Source organism: Gossypium raimondii, chromosome 6, assembly GCF_025698545.1.
Source record: "Gossypium raimondii isolate GPD5lz chromosome 6, ASM2569854v1, whole genome shotgun sequence".
In the NCBI taxonomy this organism is placed as follows: Eukaryota; Viridiplantae; Streptophyta; class Magnoliopsida; order Malvales; family Malvaceae; genus Gossypium; species Gossypium raimondii.
This window is the reverse complement of record NC_068570.1, coordinates 32,820,977-32,841,996: the sequence shown is the minus strand read 5'-3', so window position 1 is coordinate 32,841,996 and position 21,020 is coordinate 32,820,977. Positions and strand designations below refer to the sequence as shown.

At 35.8% G+C, this 21,020-nt stretch overlaps 1 protein-coding gene across 1 annotated transcript; it reads right to left on the bottom strand.

The window, feature by feature from the left end:
• Positions 1–623: 623 nt before the first annotated feature.
• On the bottom strand, positions 624–1,064 carry LOC105771911 (uncharacterized). The gene has a single exon (XM_012593288.1). The coding sequence runs from the start codon at positions 1,062–1,064 to the stop codon at positions 624–626; it is 441 nt and encodes a 146-aa protein (XP_012448742.1).
• Between the last annotated feature and the right edge of the window lie 19,956 nt (positions 1,065–21,020).

Genomic DNA, 21,020 nt, shown 5'->3' with positions numbered 1-21,020 from the left:
GACAAAGTTTAAGGACATCTTTACCCACTACCTCTCAATTCTCTTTAAAGAAAATATTTGAGAGGCCATCAATCCTCAAGGCTTTACGCGGATCAATATGGTTGATTGCATTAAGGATTTCCTCATCCGTGAAATGGTTAGCCAATTTAGCATTCATATCCTGAGTAACCCTTTCTTGAATGTCGTTGATCTAATTATCAACATTTGGAGAACCAGTAGACTTAAACAGCTTACTAAAATAGTCCCCAGCTACTTTGCTAACATCATGAATGTCCGTCACCCAGTTACCATTATCGTCCACAATTCTATCAATTCTATTCTTTTTTTATCTTCGAGTAGCACTGACGTGAAAGAATCGAGTATTTCTATCGCCTTCTTTAAGCCATATAATTCGAGATCTCTGCGCCCAGTAGATTTCTTCCTTGTCATAAAAGTACCCCAACTTGAGACGAACAAATCTCAAACTATATGTGTTTGACTCTGCATAAGGTTCATCGATGAGCTTATCAATTCTTGCCATCAGCCTTCTTATGTTGTTAACCATTTTCCTGTACTTTTCATATTGTCAAGGACCTAAAACCTCTCAAACTTTCTCCGTTTTATCAATGATATTAGTATCCTCCCTACTCCAAGCTCTTTTTTATAATGTCATTAGCCTCCGTATCTCTCGACCAACAAACATCAAACTTGAAGAAGAGTTTCAGGTCTTTGATATCTGCTTTAGGCTTCCGACCCATGGTACCCAGCATGATAGCATCACGGTCTGAGTTAGCTTGTCTAATAACGTTAGTTGCAATTAAAGGAAACTTATTAATAGCATTAGCATACATAAGAAATCTATCAAGCCTTTCTTTGACCAACTTATTACCCTCATGGTTATTAACCCAAGTGAACCACCCTCTGTCTATTTTTAAATCCACAAGAGCTAGATCCTCCAAGACATCTCTAAATTTTTCCATAGTTGCCCTTGGCTTCCTTCGGCCACCTTCTTTTTTGGCTTCATCAATAATAGCATTAAAGTCACCCTCAACAATCCAGTATTCCTTCACCGATCTCCCCACCATTCTTAGAATATTCCATAGTTTGATTCTACTTTTTGGATTAGTATTGCCATAGAAGCCAGTAAACCTAATTTTTTTTGGTTTTCCATGCTCACAATTGAGTAAATATGGTTGCTTGAGTAGTTTTGGATCACCACGTCGATATCATTTTTCCACAGCATCACCAAGCCTTTACTATAACCCACCGAGCTAATCGCCAAGCATCCATCTAGCCTACAAATGTTTCTAATACGGGTAAAATTTTTAGAAAGCATTTTTGTTTCACAGAGAAAGACAATATCAGGGTTGTTAGCAATGATAAGTTGCTTAAGTTCCCGAACTGTCATAGGGTTCCCCAACCCACGACAGTTCCAACACAAAAGCTTCATAGCTCTTGGTGGGGCTGGTCTCCAGCCACCGCCTTACATGGTGAAAGACTTTCCATAAGCCTCCTACAAACCATTCTGGATGGCTCTCTTCATGGTACTCCCCATTAATTCCTTTTATCCTTTTTCTTTTACATTTTGTTCTACCCCCACCTTCGTGAGCTAGTTTAGTTGATCGTTTCTCCAGGGGGAGCACAATGCTGAGTCCTCTTCCCCATCTTTAAAATTTTTTTCCCTTTTTGTGTCGTGGTCTCATTATCATCCCTTGTTCCCTCATTGCTTCCTTTATTAACATTCTTTGAGTTTGTTTGATTATCCAGTATTTCAATCCTGATTCTCCAGTTTCCTTTGTTTTGATTAGAACCTCCTAACTGTATCCTAAGCCAGTTTCTATACTGAAAGCTAAAGTTATTCGTATTGTTCATCTTTCTTGTAGCATTTCTGAGTGGAATGTCCAATAAGGCCACATATGTAGTAGAAAACTGGTAACCTGTCATACTTGATGGTGCAAATGATTTCACTTTCATCCCCACCAATCAAGTGAACAATCTTGTGAAGGGGTCGTGACACATCAATTTTAACTTGTAATCTTATAAAGTTGTCCAGCCTCCTTTTCTATCTCTCTAACCTATAGCCACCACATCCCCAATTTCCTTCCCTACGTCGATGGCCATCTACTTGTTCATTTGTTCCAAGGGGATATTAAAAATCCTTATCCAGAAAGGATGAATATTAAACTCGTACCCATCAAGTTCCTGACCCTTAATGAAAGGTAGCATCACAAATAAGCATTGGTTGATCAACCATGGCATCAAGTTTAAGATTCTCGTTCTACCTTCAATGTTTTCGAATTTCACTAGAATCACATCTTCATTAAGAGCTACAAAGCTGAATTCATCCATTGTGAACCATAGTAATTTTAAGACACGATACATTACGTCCCTGTTTAATTTCTCCTTTGCCATGATCTTCTCCACTGCCCAGGCTTCATAAACCTAGAGATTTTCATTATTCCTTTTTGTACTCATCACCTTACTCTACTCCTCTTCAGAAAATTTTAGTCGTTCCAACATCTTGGTTATATCTTTCGCCATTCTTGAGGGGAGTGACCTTGGAGAACTGATACGACCCGCCCTTGGGAACGGCCATTGCTTCAACCTACAACCGAGGCTCGTTGTGTTTGCAAGCTGGACGTAGCTCAATCTTATTTTGCGGAGCTTCATTTAGCTCGTTTCCAGCTCCTTTCAAGCTCAATGAGCTCAAATTAGCTCAATTTAGCTCAAAACTTGCAAATTCAGCTCAAATAATTTTTGCTATTTAATTTGTCTCACATCTGGTGAATTAATTATGCATGATTAATTGTGTTTTTCCTACATGTTATTAAGTCAAATTAATTTCCTCTGACTTATATATAAGTCTTAATACATGTTTTTAATGTGTCTTGTCCAAATCGAATTAATTAGACTTAGTTTAATTAATTGAGTTTTATTTTAATTATTTGGGTTAATGTTGTCTAAATTTCATTTTAATATGATTCATTGAATAATGATCAACTAAATTCATTTGTTCATGTTGTGTAGGTTGGTAGAATATGGATGGAAGCATTTAAGCTAGGTGCATGCATCATAGGTTCAATGAATATGGCGTTACATGCATGAGGAATGTTCATGATTTTAAATGATTCAAGAACCAGACATATTGCCGTTCACACATGAAGTTCACACTCTTGGCTTTTCGGTTTGGAATGTTCACACACAAGGACTCTTTGAAACCGAGTGTTCACACTTCATTTGGCCATTCAAGTCCCTTTTAATTCTTGGTCACTTTTCAAATAAAAGCTACAAATTAAATGAGCTTATTTATGCACATTGACCGAATCTAGCTCATCCATGCACCATTCAAGTTGTCCAAGGTTCAATGTGAATTCTAGAAGCTTTCCAAGTTCAATAGAACCTAGCCAAGCCATTGAAGAATTCATTAGCTTAATTTTAAGAAAATGTATGTGACTATTCTACTAACTTAGTTCTTGATTATAAATAGCTGAAAATTCAATTTGTAAAGGACTTTTTGACATTTTAATTATCGAATTGTTGCCAAATTTGTGAGGTATTTTCTCTCAAATTTCGTTCGAGACCCGTAAGACTTATCTAAGCTTTTAGTGGCGTCTTTCCGAGTCTTTTCTGAACTTATCACTCCCTAAACCCGAGTGTGGCGTTCACCTTTGATACCTTTGGTTCATACTTTCCTAAGTATTGGGTCAAGGTCCTTTTCAACCATTTTCCAATTCATTTAGGTCCTATAAGTTTGAATCGACACTTTTCTTTAGTGTTGGTTCACTCTTGGCCTTTTGAACCATTTCCATTTTCGTACCAAATCCATTACCATTTCGTTTCAAATCCTTACCGTTTCATACCAATTCCCAAATACCAAAAGCGTACCCAAAACCAAAGACCATTTCTTAATTATCCTAAACCGAACTCGTCCATTCTATTCATACCATTTCGACTTAAACCAAATCCACATCCAACTTTGCACGAACTTATCTTACTTCTTTGAACACAAATATTTTCTAACTTCTTCTCGTCTAATCTACTTCTTCATTTACGATCGGGAACTAAACGACTCGGGCTCAACTACTAAACTGAGATCGTATCATTTGGTATCGAGTGGTTAAAAGCGAATCGAGCACTCGAAGACATTTTGAAATAGGTACGTAAAAAAAAAGTTCGAAAAAAAAATTTTGAAAAAAAAATCGAAAGAAAAAAAAAGAAGAAGAAAAAAATTGCATACGGTTTAGGTGCGGACGAAAAGAACGTGAAAAATCCGTAAAAAAAAGAAAAAAAAGAGTCTGGAGACACTTCAATAGAAATTTTTTCAAAATCACATTCTACACTCTTTTATATCCCTCTTAGTGAAATTTCACGCTACTGAAAAAAAAATTCGATTTATAAAAAAAAAGTGTTTCGAGTTTGTAAGTTTGCCATTCTCTTCTATTCATCTTCTAAGCCACACTTAGCCTAAAGCCTTTCTTGTTTCTTTTAGCCTACCCGTAACCTAACATCAAATCCTTGTAAAGCCATTTGAAGCCGACCCATTGAACTACGATAAGGTCACGACGAGTCGCTACGAAATCACGAGAGGAAATTGAGTGGAAAAGGCACGAGTGTTGTGAGAATATTAGAGAGAAGAAAAGCCATTAAAGAGTGTAAACATGAGTGGAGTGCGAATTATTTTCTTTTGAGTGACTTGTGAGTTTTTGTTGTAAGGTTATAATTTCATATATCAAGAAGCCCTACAATAAACATGGCGGAAAGGCAACTTGTTGGAATGTGCGGACTTGAATTTGCAAGCATTGCTACGCGAGGTGGAATGATTGTTCGATCAAAAGTTAGAACCGATTCAAGATAGACTTGATCGTGTGGAAGGAAGAGCCCAACGAAGGAGAACTCCCTTAAGCCCTCCGAGAAATCGAGGACGGCAATCTGATGTCGATGATGAATCTTCCGAGTCGAATGAACACGAAAGTGATCGAGGGTCCAATGCGAATGTCCAACGAAGAGGCATACGCAATCGAGGACAACAAAATCGAGAGAGGTTCGATGATGACTTGAAAAGCATTAAGTTGTCAATCCCTTCATTCCAAGGCCGATCGGATCCCGAAGCTTATCTCGAGTGGGAGAAAAAGATCGAGCTTATATTTGAATGCCATAACTATTCTGAGACCAAGAAAGTTAAGTTGGCTGCTATCGAATTTTCGGACTACGCAATGGTGTGGTGGGACCAACTTACAACTAGCCGAAGGCGAAATGGCGAGCGTCCTATCCAAACATGGTCCGAGATGAAGGCTGTAATGCGACAACGTTTTATCCCTTCGTACTACCACCGGGAGTTGTACCAAAAACTTCAAAATCTTACACAAGGGACGAGAAGCGTGGAGGATTACTTCAAGGAGATGGAAGTTGCCATGATTCGAGCGGATGTGGAGGAAGATCGAGAGGTAACTATGGCTCGTTTCTTAGTCGGACTTAACCGTGAAATAGCCAACATAGTTGAGTTGCAACACTACGTGGAGATCATCGATATGGTTCACATGGCGATGAAAGTCGAAAAGCAACTCAAGATGAAAGGAGCCATACGAGGTTATTCCTCTTCGAATGCATCCAAATGGAACTAAGGGACAAGTAAGAATGTTTCAACGAATCAATCAAAAGAAACTACGGTGCCCATGAAGTCCAACAAGTCTATAGCCGAATCTAGCAAAGGTAAGGCCTTTGAAAATACTCAATCCCGAACACGTGATATTAAGTGTTTTAAGTGCCAAGGGAGAGGGCACATCGCAAGCCAATGCCCAAATCGTAACACAATGATCATTCTTCCCAATGGTGAGATTGAATCGGAGGATGAAGTAGACAAAAACGAAGAAGAAGTTCAACATCCATCCGAAAATGAGGAAGAAGTAGAGTTTGCTGTTGAAGGCGAAATGCTCGTTGTAAAAGAAGTCTTAGTCGCAAAGCTCTATAGGTGAACCATAGCGAGAATTTGTTTCATACCGATGTTATGTTCATGGAAAGGTTTGTAGTGTTGTAATCGATGGCGGGAGTTGCACAAATGTTGCAAGCACACTTATGATCGAGAAGTTGTCTATTCCGACCCTCAAGCACCCGAGTCCTTACAAGTTACAATGGCTCAATGAAGGAGTCGAACTTAAGGTAACCAAACAAGCAATGATTCCCTTCTCAATTGGAAAATACCAAGACGAGATTTTGTGCGACGTTGTACCTATGCATGCGGGCCACTTACTGCTTGGGAGGCCGTGGCAGTTTGATCGGTGAGTCAAGCACGATGGGTTTTCTAACCAATACTCGTTCAAGCACAAAGGCAAAAATGTCACTTTGGCCCCATTGTCTCCACAACAAGTGATGGACGATCAACAACGCATAAAGCAATCCTTGGAGGATTTGAAAGAACAAAAAAAGAAATTGAGAGAGAGTGAAAAAGAAAAGACAAATGATTCAAAAGAAAAGAATCGAGATTGTGAGGAAAACAAGATCAAAGAAAAAGAAAGTAAAAAAAATTTGAGTGAGAGAAAGAAAAATGTTTTGATTAATCATTGTCTTCATGTCTCTTCATATTTTCAGGTTAAACCAAGCAAGGAATTATGATTACATTATATTCACGAGGAGAGAAGGTTCATATTAGAGAATACGGTAAAACCGATCCTCAAATCCATAATCTCAAGGATAGACAAGGTTTGGTTTCTGAAGGACTAAAAACATCTCTATCTTGTTCAAAAGGTGATGACATTCGTGAATATGACAAGTTTGATGAAGAAGTGGAAGATTATTGGCCACTACTAAGTTTAAATTTGCAAAACTTGATTCGACTAAATGATCTTGTTTCTTTTGGCCGATTAATATTTTTTTCACATATTTGTTTAAAAGACTTTTTGTTGATTTGTGGTTATTCGTTAAAATCCATTCGTCCATTGGATGGGATTTTCCATGGTGAAGATTTGACAAATCGATTTAATTGTTTGATTCATGAGTCTTCGAATCCATTTGATAGGGTGTGTTGTGGGATATGTGTTTATTTGAATGAACTGTCCATAGTCGTAGAATTATTTCCCATGTTTAGTTCCTTGATGAATTTGGAAAATTAATGTGGAAAGGTAAGGCTTATCTATATTCTTGAATTCGACAATAGCCTATTTGTTCCAATTATGATTGAAAATTTGGAAAGAGTTTGCAAGTTTTTAGTTCATTGTGTCATTCATAATTCTCTTTATTGTGTAGGTGACACCCTGAAACGACATTGTCCTAAAGAGGGAGGGCAAGTAACTAAGCGGTGCTATTTTTATCCTATTCATGAATTTCAGGTTGCTGGGCATAAGTTTGTCAAATTCAACAACCAAGGGGGCTTTGTAATAGAAATTTTGTTCGCGAGCAAGTGGCCCGATTTGGGGACAAATCGCTCTAAAGAGGAGGGATGATCGACCCGCCCTTGGGAGCAGCCATTGCTTGACCTACAAGCGAGGCTCGTTGTGTTTGCAAAGTGGGCGTAGCTCAATCTTATTTTATGAGCTTCATTTAGCTCGTTTCGGCTCCTTTCAAGCTCAATGAGCTCAAATTAGCTCAATTTAGCTCAAAACTTGCAAATTCAACTCAAATAATTTTTGCTATTTAATTTGTCTCACATCTGGTGAATTAATTATGCATGATTAATTGTGTTTTTCCTACATGTTATTAAGTCAAATTAATTTCCTCTGACTTATATATAAGTCTTAATACATGTTTTAATGTGTCTTGTCCAAATCGAATTAATTAGACTTAGTTTAATTAATTGAGTTTTGTTTTAATTATTTGGATTAATGTTGTCTAAATTTCGTTTTTAATATGATTCAGCTAAATAATGATCAACTAAATTCATTTGTTCATGTTGTGTAGGTTGGCCGAATATGGACGGAAGCATTTAAGCTAGGTGCATGCATCATAGGTTCAATGAATGTGGCGTTACATGCATGAGGAATGTTCAGCTGATTTTAAATGATTCAAGAACCAACATATTTCCGTTCACACATGAAGTTCACACTCTTGGCTTTTCGGTTTGGAATGTTCACACACAAGGACTCTTTGAAACCGAGTGTTCACACTTCATTTGGCCATTCAAGTCCCTTTTAATTCTTGGTCACTTTTCAAAGAAAAGCTACAAATTAAATGAGCTTATTTATGCACATTGACCGAATCTAGCTCATCCATGCACCATTCAAGTTGTCCAAGGTTCAATGTGAATTCTAGAAGCTTTCCAAGTTCAGCCGAACCTAGCCAAGCCATTGAAGAATTCATTAGCTTAATTTTTAAGAAAATGTATGTGACTATTCGGCTAACTTAGTTGCTGATTATAAATAGCTGAAAATTCAATTTGTAAAGGACTTTTTGACATTTTAATTATCGAATTGTTGCCAAATTTGTGAGGTATTTTCTCTCAAATTTCGTTCGAGACCCGTAAGACTTATCTAAGCTTTTAGTGGCGTCTTTCCGAGTCTTTTCTGAACTTATCACTCCCTAAACCCGAGTGTGGCGTTCACCTTTGATACCTTTGGTTCATACTTTCCTAAGTATTGGGTCAAGGTCCTTTTCAACCATTTTCCAATTCATTTAGGTCCTATAAGTTTGAATTGACACTTTTCTTTAGTGTTGGTTCACTCTTGGCCTTTTGAACCATTTCCATTTTCGTACCAAATCCATTACCATTTCGTTTCAAATCCCTTACCGTTTCATACCAATTCCCAAATACCAAAACGTACCCAAAACCAAAGACCATTTCTTAATTATCCTAAGCCGAACTCGTCCATTTTATTCATACCATTTCGACTTAAACCAAATCCACATCCAACTTTGCACGAACTTATCTTACTTCTTTGAACACAAATATTTTCTAACTTCTTCTCGTCTAATCTACTTCTTCGTTTACGATCGGGAACTAAACGACTCAGGCTCAACTACTAAACCGAGATCGTATCAAGAACACATTTGCCAAAGGACCAAAGAGACCAAAGGCCGCTCCCACGAGTAACCAAGAATCTACTACAGAATTGTAGAGGGAGAGATGGAAAAGAAACAAAACAACCAACAGAAAAAACGAAAAATAAGAAAATCTGAAAAAAGAAGAGTAACCAAACCAATACTATTATCCAATCAAATGAGCCTAAAATAGAAAGATAAAAAACACCTAAAATAGCAAGAGATCAAACAGAGAAAACCTACAGAGTTAAACTAAATAAAAATAATCATAACCACATCAAAAGAAACCCAGAGTACTCAAAATAGAAGATAAAATCAGGCAAAACAAAAAGAAGACTACCATCTAAGTTAAAAAGAAGAAAGTAACATGAAAAAGATGAAAAGAAACAACTAAAACCCTAGATGTAGAAAAACTACGTACTCAAAGATAGCAAATAAAGCATGCAACAATGAATAGTCTCGTAATAAATGCATATTTTTTAAAACCCCAAGAAAATATTCTTTTATGCAAAATTCATAGAAAAGTCAAACTTTCTGGCTATGAATGTATGTGAAAGGTACAGATTCCATGCAAGAAAATGAGAGTTCATGCAAGAAAACATGTAAAATAAAGAAAAATGGTATACAGGGAAAGATAACAAGATTCAATGATTCACGAAAACCATCGTTCCCTAAGCACTCCCAATGTAGATTTGATGCAACAGCTGCATCCACGTTAAGATCCACCGTACAACCCTTGATAATAACACCAAACCCATCTTGGAAACCCCATTAAACAGGGACATAGAAAAACACACCTCTACTGCTCAATTATTCAATCAAAGAACAAATACAGACACCTAACTACAAAAAAGCAAGAAAAGCAATCGCACCAATCTTGGAGCTCAAGATAAACATATTTATTAAGTAAAAAGGTGGTAAAAATATACAGAAAACCCTATATAATTTCAAGTTTACAGATGTACCGTCTGAAGGTGGTAAAAATATACAGGCTTTCTATATTGAGTTGTGAGGATATCTCTTACAATAAACAATTAAGAATCTGCGAAGATTTCCTTCCTCGAAGAAAGTAAATGCATGAGGAGTTATGAAAGACACTAATTAAATAGGGAATTTAAAGTGAGCCTTCCAAGGAATCCTCTACCGTGACAAAGAGGGTAGTCTACTATCCTAGCATGGGCATGACAATCGTGGAGTCTTAGCCACATGGTGTATTCCTACTAGCGTTGTGTTGGTAAGGTATGGAAACTCATTAAGTTATTTGGAACTTATTTGTGTTGTCATGTGTTTTAGGTAATTGGGGATTTGAGAGAGTTCGAGAAGGGACCAGGCCAGAACTCGTCGTGCTGCAACATCTTTGTTTAATAGTTATAACTTGCATATAGCAGGGTGACCCAAAGGCGGAGTTTGAAGGTCTTTGTTGCAAATGTAGTTAGATAGTTAAAATATTAGGTGGTTATTTTAAATAAGGCATACTAGATGAAATGTTGTATGATCAATTAAAGATTTATTAATGTAGATTCCTTTAAAACCTTGAGTTTATTTAAAAATAGTATCAATTGTGTTCCTTATTTGCACTCTTTATTTTTTTGTGGATAATAATATTGAAAGGAAATACTTGTAGTTTAAATTGGGTTGTGACACCTTATAGTCTGGACTTTGTGATAGGGTCAGGCACGGGGTGGTATTATTTATTGGTATCAGAGCTTTAGCTTAGCCGATCCTCAAGGAATAAAAATTGGAAAATTGTATCACCCGATTTTCACTAAGTCCAAAATTTATGAATAATTAAGGATTAAATTGAAATAAACTAGAAGTTGGCAGCTTCTACTGAAATATCAAGAAAATTTAGTGGTTAATTTGGACATAGTTGAATTCCAATTATGGTTCGGTTGGATGAGAACCAATTGAATCTTTAGTGGGAGACAAAATTATTACCAATGGATGTTTACTGTAGGGTTGATAATCGCGCGTGAAAGGCTATAAATAGCTGACAAATGAATTCCCAGGGTAAATTCTTCTAAATTCTATTTAATATTATTCTATTCTTCATCTTATCCCTTGGTTGCTCTGAAGAACAGATAATTACGGAAAGCTTTGCATGGAGCGATGTTCACGAGGGTTGAGTCAGAAAAGTAGAGAATCCATTGAGCTGCTAAGAATCTAAGTCCTTTGATGTTCATAAATTTAAGAATGATGTTAAGAACTTTCAAAACATTTGAAGGGTTTTGCATGTTTCTAAAAACTAAGTTTTTAAGCGGGAATGTTAAGTTTGATTATGATTTTGGTTGTCATGCTTAGCTGCTAGAAGAATGGAAGCTTTGACATTCAAAAAAGCTAAGATGATGAGGCAAAGAAGCATTAGGTGAGCTTTTATACCCCAAACATGGAAGTGCTTAGAATACTATATGGTTGGAATAATCTTTATTTTTTAAAATGCTATGTATACATGGATGAGCAGGATATGAGTATCTGCAAGTGTGTCAGTATGCATGAAATGGTTGTGGTACAATATATCTAAATTTATCGTACTCCACGTTATAATATTTATGTGATAATATGCCTATGTCTATGTGTTTATGAATTGTGGAGTATGGAGGAAAACTTTTGATGGGATAGATGGAGTAGGTTTTGGCTTATGGAAGACCAAGCGGATGGTTAAGGAAGTGGAATTTCCACAATCTGGTGTTGGTGGTTGCAAATAGTGATGTGTAAAGCTTTGGGCTTGCAGAGGGGACACTGTGGTGTTCGAGCATCAAGGTTAGGTATGAGGTGAAACAATATTGATTGGCTCGCTAGAGTGACACCGTAACAATGGTCTATCAACCTTATAGAGTGACACCGCGATGGCAGTAAGGTCTTTTAAGGCAACATCGTGGAAACGTTTCAAGGTGTAAGACCATAACTCGATTATAGCGGCCAATGGAGTCCTTCGGGAAAATAAATATGGGGTAGTTCTTTAGGACATTAAACATGGGGATAGCTCAACTATTGTAGTATATAGAGTCTGTCGGGAGAATAAACGCGGGGTAGTCTACTAAAATGGTGAACATGGGATAGTCTATCGAGACAATAAATGTGGGGTAGTTCGCCAGGACGGTAAATATGGGATAGTCTGCCAAGACAATAAAAATTGGGGAGCCCACGAGGGGGATAATCGTCGAAACATTAAGCAAATGAGGAAATATGCAAATGTTGACAAGTGATAGCTAGCTAGTGGGTTTAAGGAATCTACCGAAAAAGGCAAAAGTAACAGAAATCGGAAAAGTCTACCAAAGCAGTAAATAAGGAGGTCAGTAAGGCATATGGTGTTAACCCAACTAGAATCAACTATAGAAATGACGTGCTGATAATGCCTTGTATATAGGAAAATGAAAGAGTATTTATCTGCGGATTGTAGGTAAGGATATGCCATTAAGGGCTACCGAGCAGTGCTCAAGGAAACTCCATATTAAAGGAAGACCTTTGAAGTTAACGGAAGATTCACTCCAAGTATAAAACTCATTGAAATTGTAGTTTATGCACGGAGGTTTAATCGTATGTACTCTAGATAGTCTAATAGGAAAGGAGGAGTTAGTTAGACCCCATTGACAGAAATAGGTACTAAAAAGGATAATCAAAGTGACAGACATGTCTGTCAAGACTATTCATCTTTGAGGAGAATCTATTACGAGGGTACTTGCCATAGAGTTAGTTCCATAGGTAACCATTACATAAGGGAGGTCGTAAATTTGAATGGCAGCTCAAATAACAATCTGCTGGATACAATAGGCCACAATGGTCCACTATAAATGGACAATGTTACACCTTAAAAGTAAATTATTGCAAATGGGGCAGATTACAAGGGAGTAATCCAAACAACCTTTCCAGCTGAGTGTAGGGTAAAAGAAAAAAAGATGAAATAGGGATTAAGTCTGCCAATGTGGCATGGGTTTTTAGTAGTGGCCTTATGGGTGGAATGCCAATAAATACGACAGATTCATTATGAGATATGGGTGGACCATGTATTGGGAGATCAATTAAGGATGGAATGTACAATCAGACTTACATTCAAGGATAACGGAGTGGACAACAACTAACCAAGTTTCAAATTTATAGGTTTACAAATTAGGATAAAGGTAAATGGTTGTCCATGACTAGAAATGTGTGGGAAAAGGGAAAGAGGTTAAATTATGCAAGGTAGAGGTAAGAATCCATAAGTTTGATGAATCATCTGGAAATCACCAAACCAAATGTCTAGTCATAAGCTTGACAAGGTAATGAATGTTTAGCGATCTAACAACTAATAAGGAATTGTGGACCGTGCTGGTCAGCCGAAATTTGGTGTAGTAGATTAAACTAGTTTTCATACATAAGGAGCCTAAATACAAGCATTTTCATTACATTTTAGTTAAGATTCTTTAGTTTTAATTATATTCAATAAAATGTGCAAATCAAGTTTTTTATTGACCCTAAAGGCCGAATGAGACCTAAGGGAGAGCTAACGTACTTTGTGAGTGTGTAGGAGATCATTAGAAGACATTTTAGGATGATACTGGACTCTATGTCGCAACACGAGAGGAATGATGTCGCAACATAAGGAACAAAAATGAAGAAAGTCTTCGATGTTGTGACACAGACTGAGGGTGTCATGACTTACCCCTGAAGATGGCTACAGAGGAGAATACTAGGTACTATGTGTCGACGTAGGTCCTGGTGTGTCATGACATCAAACCTGGGATGAAAATTGAACATGAAGTAGGGGTGTTTCGGTCTGTACAATCAAACTTAAAGCTTGAGAACGTTAGATAACCTAGGGTTAAGGAGGACGACCACTTGAAGGCTATAAATAGGGTCTTTTGGCTCATGTTATAGACACCTTTTCATTAACCTAGTTTCTTTCTTTAGATTTAGTTTCGTTTTCTTAGGGTTCTAGTTTTTAGTTTATTTTTTTCCGTTGTTTATTTCAAGAGATCTGGATTGTGGAATCATTCAACTATGTGGATTTGAACTTAATACCAATACCATCATGCTCTTTTATTTACTCTATCTTCTTGATTTAATTAGCATGCTTTCTCTTTACATCGATTATATATTATTTATGAAAGCCATGAGGAACCAATCCTTCTATGGGGGATTAGCTAGTGGAGGTATGATCTGTTAATTGTTTTGTACTCATCGGATCAACTATTTGGGAAAGGGAGAACGTGAAACAAACCCTAGGCCTGACAACCCCGGAAAGTCATCAAGGTGGGAATTAACCCAAAATTGGTATTGTCCATCCCTGAACAGCTTAACCCCAAACTATTCTGGACTGTGAGGTTGGAATATAGTTCTGGCTGACTCGTTATGTTAGTGGAAGATCGGAAGTGTAACAACCCATTTTAAGTGAAATCAGAACAGTGGTTTTGGGATCACAAATCTGACGAGTAAATTTTTATTTTATTATTATTTTAATGTATATGGAATATTAGAAATGTTGTATAAAAATTACATTAAAATTTTTGACTTTGTATTCTTAATTTCGTAAAAAGGTCTAAATTGTAAAAGATGCAAAAGTGGAGTTAAATAGCTATGGAACTTTAAAATGAAAGGACTTAAATGGTAATTAGACCATTCATGAGGTTAGTGGATGTATATGGTTATGTATTAATGAAATTTTGGTGTTAAATAAAGGTTGAATTTGTAAATTAATAAATTAACTTAAAACAAAAATAATTTAAATAAGGTATCATCTTTCTAAATACTATTCTTCACTAAAAATAAAGAAGAACACCTCCATTTCTAACACCTTAAGGATTTGGCTATCAAAGTTCTTGCATCTGATCATTTTTTAGGTTAGTTTTAATATTTTTGTGTTTTCGGGATCGTTGTAGCTTAATCTAGCTAGCCTAGGGACTAATTTGCAAAACTGTTAAAGGTTTAGGGTTTTTCCATGAATGTTCTTGAATGATTTTTTAATATAAATAGAAGAATATGAATCTTTTTTGTTAAATAAACAAGTTTTGTAAAGGGATTTTTGATGAAATTGTCATTTAGGGACTTATTTGTAAAAGTAGTAAAATGCCATGATAAATTTATGAAATGTTGATTTGTAAGGATTGATAGAGGTCATTACTGCATTCGGCTAGCATGAAATGTGGATGGAATTGCTTAAATTTCAATTTACGAGCTTTAGGACTATATTGTAAAGAAGTTAAAATATTAGAGGTAAAAGTGTAATTTTTAAATGTATGAATTTTGGACTGAATTGAATAATATGAGTATTAAATGGATTGAATTTGCTTATTTAGATCAAGATAAACCTCTTACGGATCTAGATCTAGGAAAAGCTAAAGCCTCGAATTAGTTGATCTCGATTTTACGTCTGTCATTGAGGTAAGTTTGTATGATTAATTAACATGCTAATGTTATATTGAATTAAATATTCATGTATTGTTTGTCATGAAATTAAATGTGGAAATCCAATGATGTTATGACAATTATCTAGCCCCGTTTTAACCTTAGGAATAAATAGGATACAAATGACATGTTATTAGGGTTACCATATTTCGGGTGTTGGTATTAAATGTCCTACCGATGGCTGAGGTTGTGCATTTTTTGCAGATACTTAATAGCTTGTGTGAGCAACATCACGTAGCTTGCATTTTGACCATCAGCTTGTGTGAGCAGACCCATTTACAAGCTCGAGTGAGCAATGATGTAAAGGAAAAGGAAATGAAAGATTATATGTTTAGCACACTTTGTGTGAGCTTCCCCGCGTATTCGATGTTATCCTAAGTGGTTCAACAGGCATGAAAAGGAAAGGAACGGTAAGTATTCAAATGAATTATTTCATGAATCTATGAAAAGGATTGGAAAGGAAATGTTCAATTAAAGTATGTCAATGTTCATGAAATTGATGATCTTAAATGTTATTGTTTATGTATAATGACTTGCCTTATGTTAATTCAAGTGAATTATATGTTGATGCACTAACATGTGTTGTTGATTATGCTTAGGCTTGTGCCAAGCTTATGTTGGATTATATCATGTTTAAATTATAAGGTTATGCATTGAAATGGTAAGTTATGTTGATGATTTACGAACTTACTAAGCATTATATGCTTACGTAGTTTTCTTTCCTATGTTTCATAGTTAATTGGAAGCTCGGTCGGTTTGGAAGCTCATCGGAGATCTATCACACTATCTAATGATTATATCGGTAGTTTTTATTGTTTTGGCCAAGGTTATAATGGCATGTATATGTGGACTTGTGTTTAGTGTTAGTTGATAAATTTAGCATGTATATGTTATTTTGGTTGATGAACTTTTAGTACTTTTGGTGCCTTGTTGTTATGTGTTAATATGGTTAAGTTGATGCATGTTTCAATAGCCAATTTGGTATATGATGGAGTAATTACAATGTGGTCAAGTATGGTATGTTTTTAGATGGAAATGAGCTAGATGTGTATGAATGAAATATGGTCAATTATGCATAAGTTTAGGTATGTTTCGTTGATTGTGATTGAGGTGCCTTGTATGGCATATTGGTTGTATGATAATGGTCTATTGAATTTGTTGATTTATGCATGTTTTGGTATGTTTATGATGCCTTACTCATGTGTGCAAATTTCTTGTAGGTACATGCTTGTATTGGTGATGGAAATGGCTTGAATTTGGCCAATTTCATGTCCACACGGTCTGAGACACGGGTGTGTGACTCAGCCATGTGTGACACACGGCCATGCGACATGACCGTGTGTCCCCTCTAGGTTTTAAGGCATTCAAGTTAGACAGTTACATGACTTAGAACACAGCTTGGCACACAGGCCTGTGAGGCCATTTCGAGAGTTACATGGCCTGGCACACGGGCGTGTGGCTTGGCCGCGTGACCCAACTTCGAAAGTTGCACGGGCACGGACACGGGCTGGGATACGACAGTGTGCCCCTATTTCGATTGTTAGAAGGCCTAAGACATGGACGTGTGTCTCAGCCGTGTGAGCCACATGGCTTGGCCACAAAGCCTTGTGACTTCTGCAGTTCAAATTTTCTAACTTTTTGATGAACTTTCCAATTAATTTTAATTTAGTCCCGAATTGCTTCTAAAGTGTTTTGAAGGCCACGAGGGCCTGATTAAGGGAGGATATGCATGTATATGAATGATTTATGACATGTTAATGTGAGGTTTGAAATGTATGTTCTAAAGTTACATTTTAACAATAATGCTATGTAATCTTATTCAGGTGATGGATATGGGTTAGGGGTGTTACAGAAAGATCTTGATAGAGTAGTGACTAGTTGATTGATGAGCAACCCAAAGTGACAGTTAAGGGAGATTAATGAAGCGAGCTAATCATCCCATAATCAGATTCATTTATTCTTCTCTTTTAATCTATTGAATTTTATCTTTTTTTTATTTTTATCATTATAAAACCCCCAAAAATCCTTTATTTTATATTCTTCGTACAATTACTAAATCTAAAGTACTAATTAGATCTTTTATTTCTTAGCTTAGAATTGATCTAGCACTCACCTCCCTTAGGTACGATCTTCGGAGTACTCACCCACTCCGTTGTAAAACTATATTACAACTAGACCCGTATACTTGAGGATACTACCTCGTAATTCTATATTTTATTGCAATATTCACATTCTGGACGTTAGTACGTCCAAAGGCGGTCAGGCACATTGGAGCCTGCCACTCCAGATAAATCACGAACATCTAAGCAAAGCAAGGACTTAGCATATTTTTATTTGTTTTGAGTAATACCTCAACAAGAAGGGGGTTAGTCATATTCATATATATAGTAGCAAAAAACTCACTAAGTTCATTTGAACTTTCAGACTCTGACCTATGTTTGCAGAACTCGTTGGGGTAATAGGGAGTTTTAGGAGGGACAAAACTAGACCTTGTTAATTGACCGCCTATAAACGAGTTATCGTTGATAGTAAAAATATAACACCAAAAATATAAGAATTCAAAACGGAGGTGTTCGCAAGTGCATAGGTCAAATTGTAATATAATTTAGTACAATGAAATACTTGGAGGTATTCAGAGGATCATACCTAAGGGAGGATGGAATAAAATATGAAATGTTTTTACAATAATAAGTCTAAGTTGTAGTAATTAATTCCTATATTACGATGAACCATAACATAAATAATTGAGATAAAAATAAATAACGAAAATAAAGAAATAATAAAAATAAACAAATGATAGAAATCAATAAACTAATCAGGAAGATTAACTCACTTTAGGGCTTGTAACTAACTCTGGCTTAGGGTTTTAGGGTAGATTAGCTATCGATTAACCAATTATTACCTCTTGGCCTCTAATTAACTAATCGATTGGTTGATACTCTCTTATCTCTCGACCTCACTTTCTTAACCAGGATAATTTATGATTTACTCGGTTCGACTTATCTCCCAACCTTGTCTAGCCTATGAGAACTTCCTAGGTTGTCTGTAATAGCCCGTTTTCAGTGAAATCAGAATAGTAGTTTCAAGACCACAAATTTGATTAGTAAAAAAATATTTTATTATTATTTTAATGTCTACAGTATATTAGTAAGGTCGTATAAAAATTTCGTTAAGAAATTTTGATGTTTGCATGCTTAATTAAGTAAAAAGGACTAAATTGAAAAAGGTGCAAAAGTATAGTTCTATTAGCTAAAGGTGTTAAACTGCTATGGAATTTTAATGTGAGTGACTTAAATGGTAATTAAACCATTTAATTAGTTGGTGGACAATTATGGACATAGTATTAAGTAATTTCAAAGTTTGTAACTAAGGTTAATTTTGTAAATTAATATTTAACATAAAACAAACTAAAGAAAATTAAGGCATTAATTTGGAGTTCATCTTCTCCACCGAAATTAGGAAGGAAAAAACCCTCCATTTGTGGACCTTAAGCATTTGATTATATCTCTCTTGCATGTAAGTGTGTTTTCATCCCATTTTTAATGATTTATATGTTTTGAAGTCGTTGTAGCTTAATCTAACTAGCCCAAGGACTAATTTGCAAAAAAATTAAAGGTTTAGGGTTTTTCCATGAATTTTTTGCATGATTTATGAAGTTTGATGAAAGAGTATGAGACCTTGTTGTTAAATAAAAACTTTTGTTAAGTAACTTTTGATGAAATTATCATTTAGGGACTTATTTGTAAAAGTAATAAAATACCATGATAAATTTGTGAAATGATGGTTTGTGTGAGTTGGTATGAGTCCCTAAGAAAATCAACTAGCATGATATTTGGATGGAATTACATGAATTTCAATTTACGAACTTAAGGACTAAATTGTAAAGAAGTTAAAATAATAATGGCAAAATTGTAATTTTGCAAAGTGTGAATTTTGGATTAAATTGAATAGTATGTATATTAAATAGATTGAATTTTCTTATTTAGATAAAGTTAAGCCTTATGCGGATCTAGATCGAGAAAATGATAAAGTCTTAGATTAGAGATCCTATTCCAACGTCTTTATAATCGAGGTAGGTTCATATGAACTATAAACACTTAAATGTTGATTAAATTGAATGTTTAATGTGTAGTTTTAATGTAAATGAATTAATGTATATATGTTATTATTCAATTTATCATGTTATGAAATGATGGAAATCCAATGACGTACGACAATTATGGAGCCCTGTTTGAACCTTAGGAATATATAGGATACAAATGACATGTCATTATGGTTTTCATGTTTCGGGTGCTGGTCCTGAATGTTCTACCGATGGCTGAGGTCTAGCATTTTTTGTGGATACTCATCAGCTTCTGTGAGTAGTATCGTGTAGCTTACATTGCGTCTGTCATCTTGTGTGAGCAGACCTAGGTTACCATGTTTCGGGTGTTGGTCATGAATGTCCTGTCAATGGCCGAGTTCCAGAACTTGTTGCAAATACTCATCAGCTTGTGTGAGTAGCATCCTATAGTTTGCATTCCAACCGTCAGCTTGTGTGAGCAGACCCATTTTATGACTCAAGTGAGCAATGATGTAAAGGAACAAGAAAAAGAATGGTTTTGATCATATGTTTAGCACACTTTTGTGAGCTTCCCGCGTATCTGATATTATTCTAAGTGGTTCAACGGGCATGTAAAGGGAAAAAATGGTAAGTGTTTCGATCGACTATATTATTAACTTATGGAAAGGTATGAATTGATTGATCAAAGTATCTATAACCATGTTTATGGAAAGTATGAATTCAAATGAGCTATGTTCATGAAACCCATCTTACCTTGTAATGATTTTGTTAGGTTATGTGTATAGGCACTACTTGCGTTGTTGATGATGGTTAGGCTTGTGCCAAGCTTATGTTGGATTGATTCATGTTTAATTTATAAGGTTTTGCATTGAAATGGTAAGCTTTGTTCATGGATTACGAACTTACTAAGCATTATATGCTTACATTGTTTTCTTTCCCATGTTTTATAGATTATCGGAAGCTCAATCAGTTTGGAAGCTCGTCGGAGACCTATCACACTATCCAGTGACTATATCGGTAGATTTTGATGTTTTGGACAAGTTTATAATGACATGTATAGGTGGACTTATGTTTAATGATACGATGTAGCCTAACGAAACAGACTATCTTCGTATGTTACGGATCTAGGAATGTTGTAAGCACGTTCCTGCAACAAGAAAACAGCAAGGAATTAAAGAAATAAACATGGTAAAATATGGGTAAAAAAATAACGAAAATGGAAGGAAAATGATGTTGTTGGCGTTTAAAACAAAAAGAAATTCAATCGGTGAAGTCGAACGCTTCATGAAACGGCCAAGGCAGCAACTTGAGTGTTCAACAATGGCAAAAGTAATCGTTGGAATAGAATAACGTTAAACTCGAAAGAACTTCCACAATCTCTTGAGCAAACTGAATCGAATCATTCAACGTCAAAAGGACTTGGACCCTCTAGATAGCGATCTAGGAACCCGAAGTATCAAGAAAATTTGACACAACAAACTAAGTCTGAAATGCCAAGGAAAGTTCAATGAAGAACCGAAATTGAGAGAAATTCTCAAACGTAATTGTTTTCATAAATCATCTAACCTGAATACATCATTTTAATATGTATTTATAAGTACAAAAGAGGGGTGTTGAATGGAAATTCGTG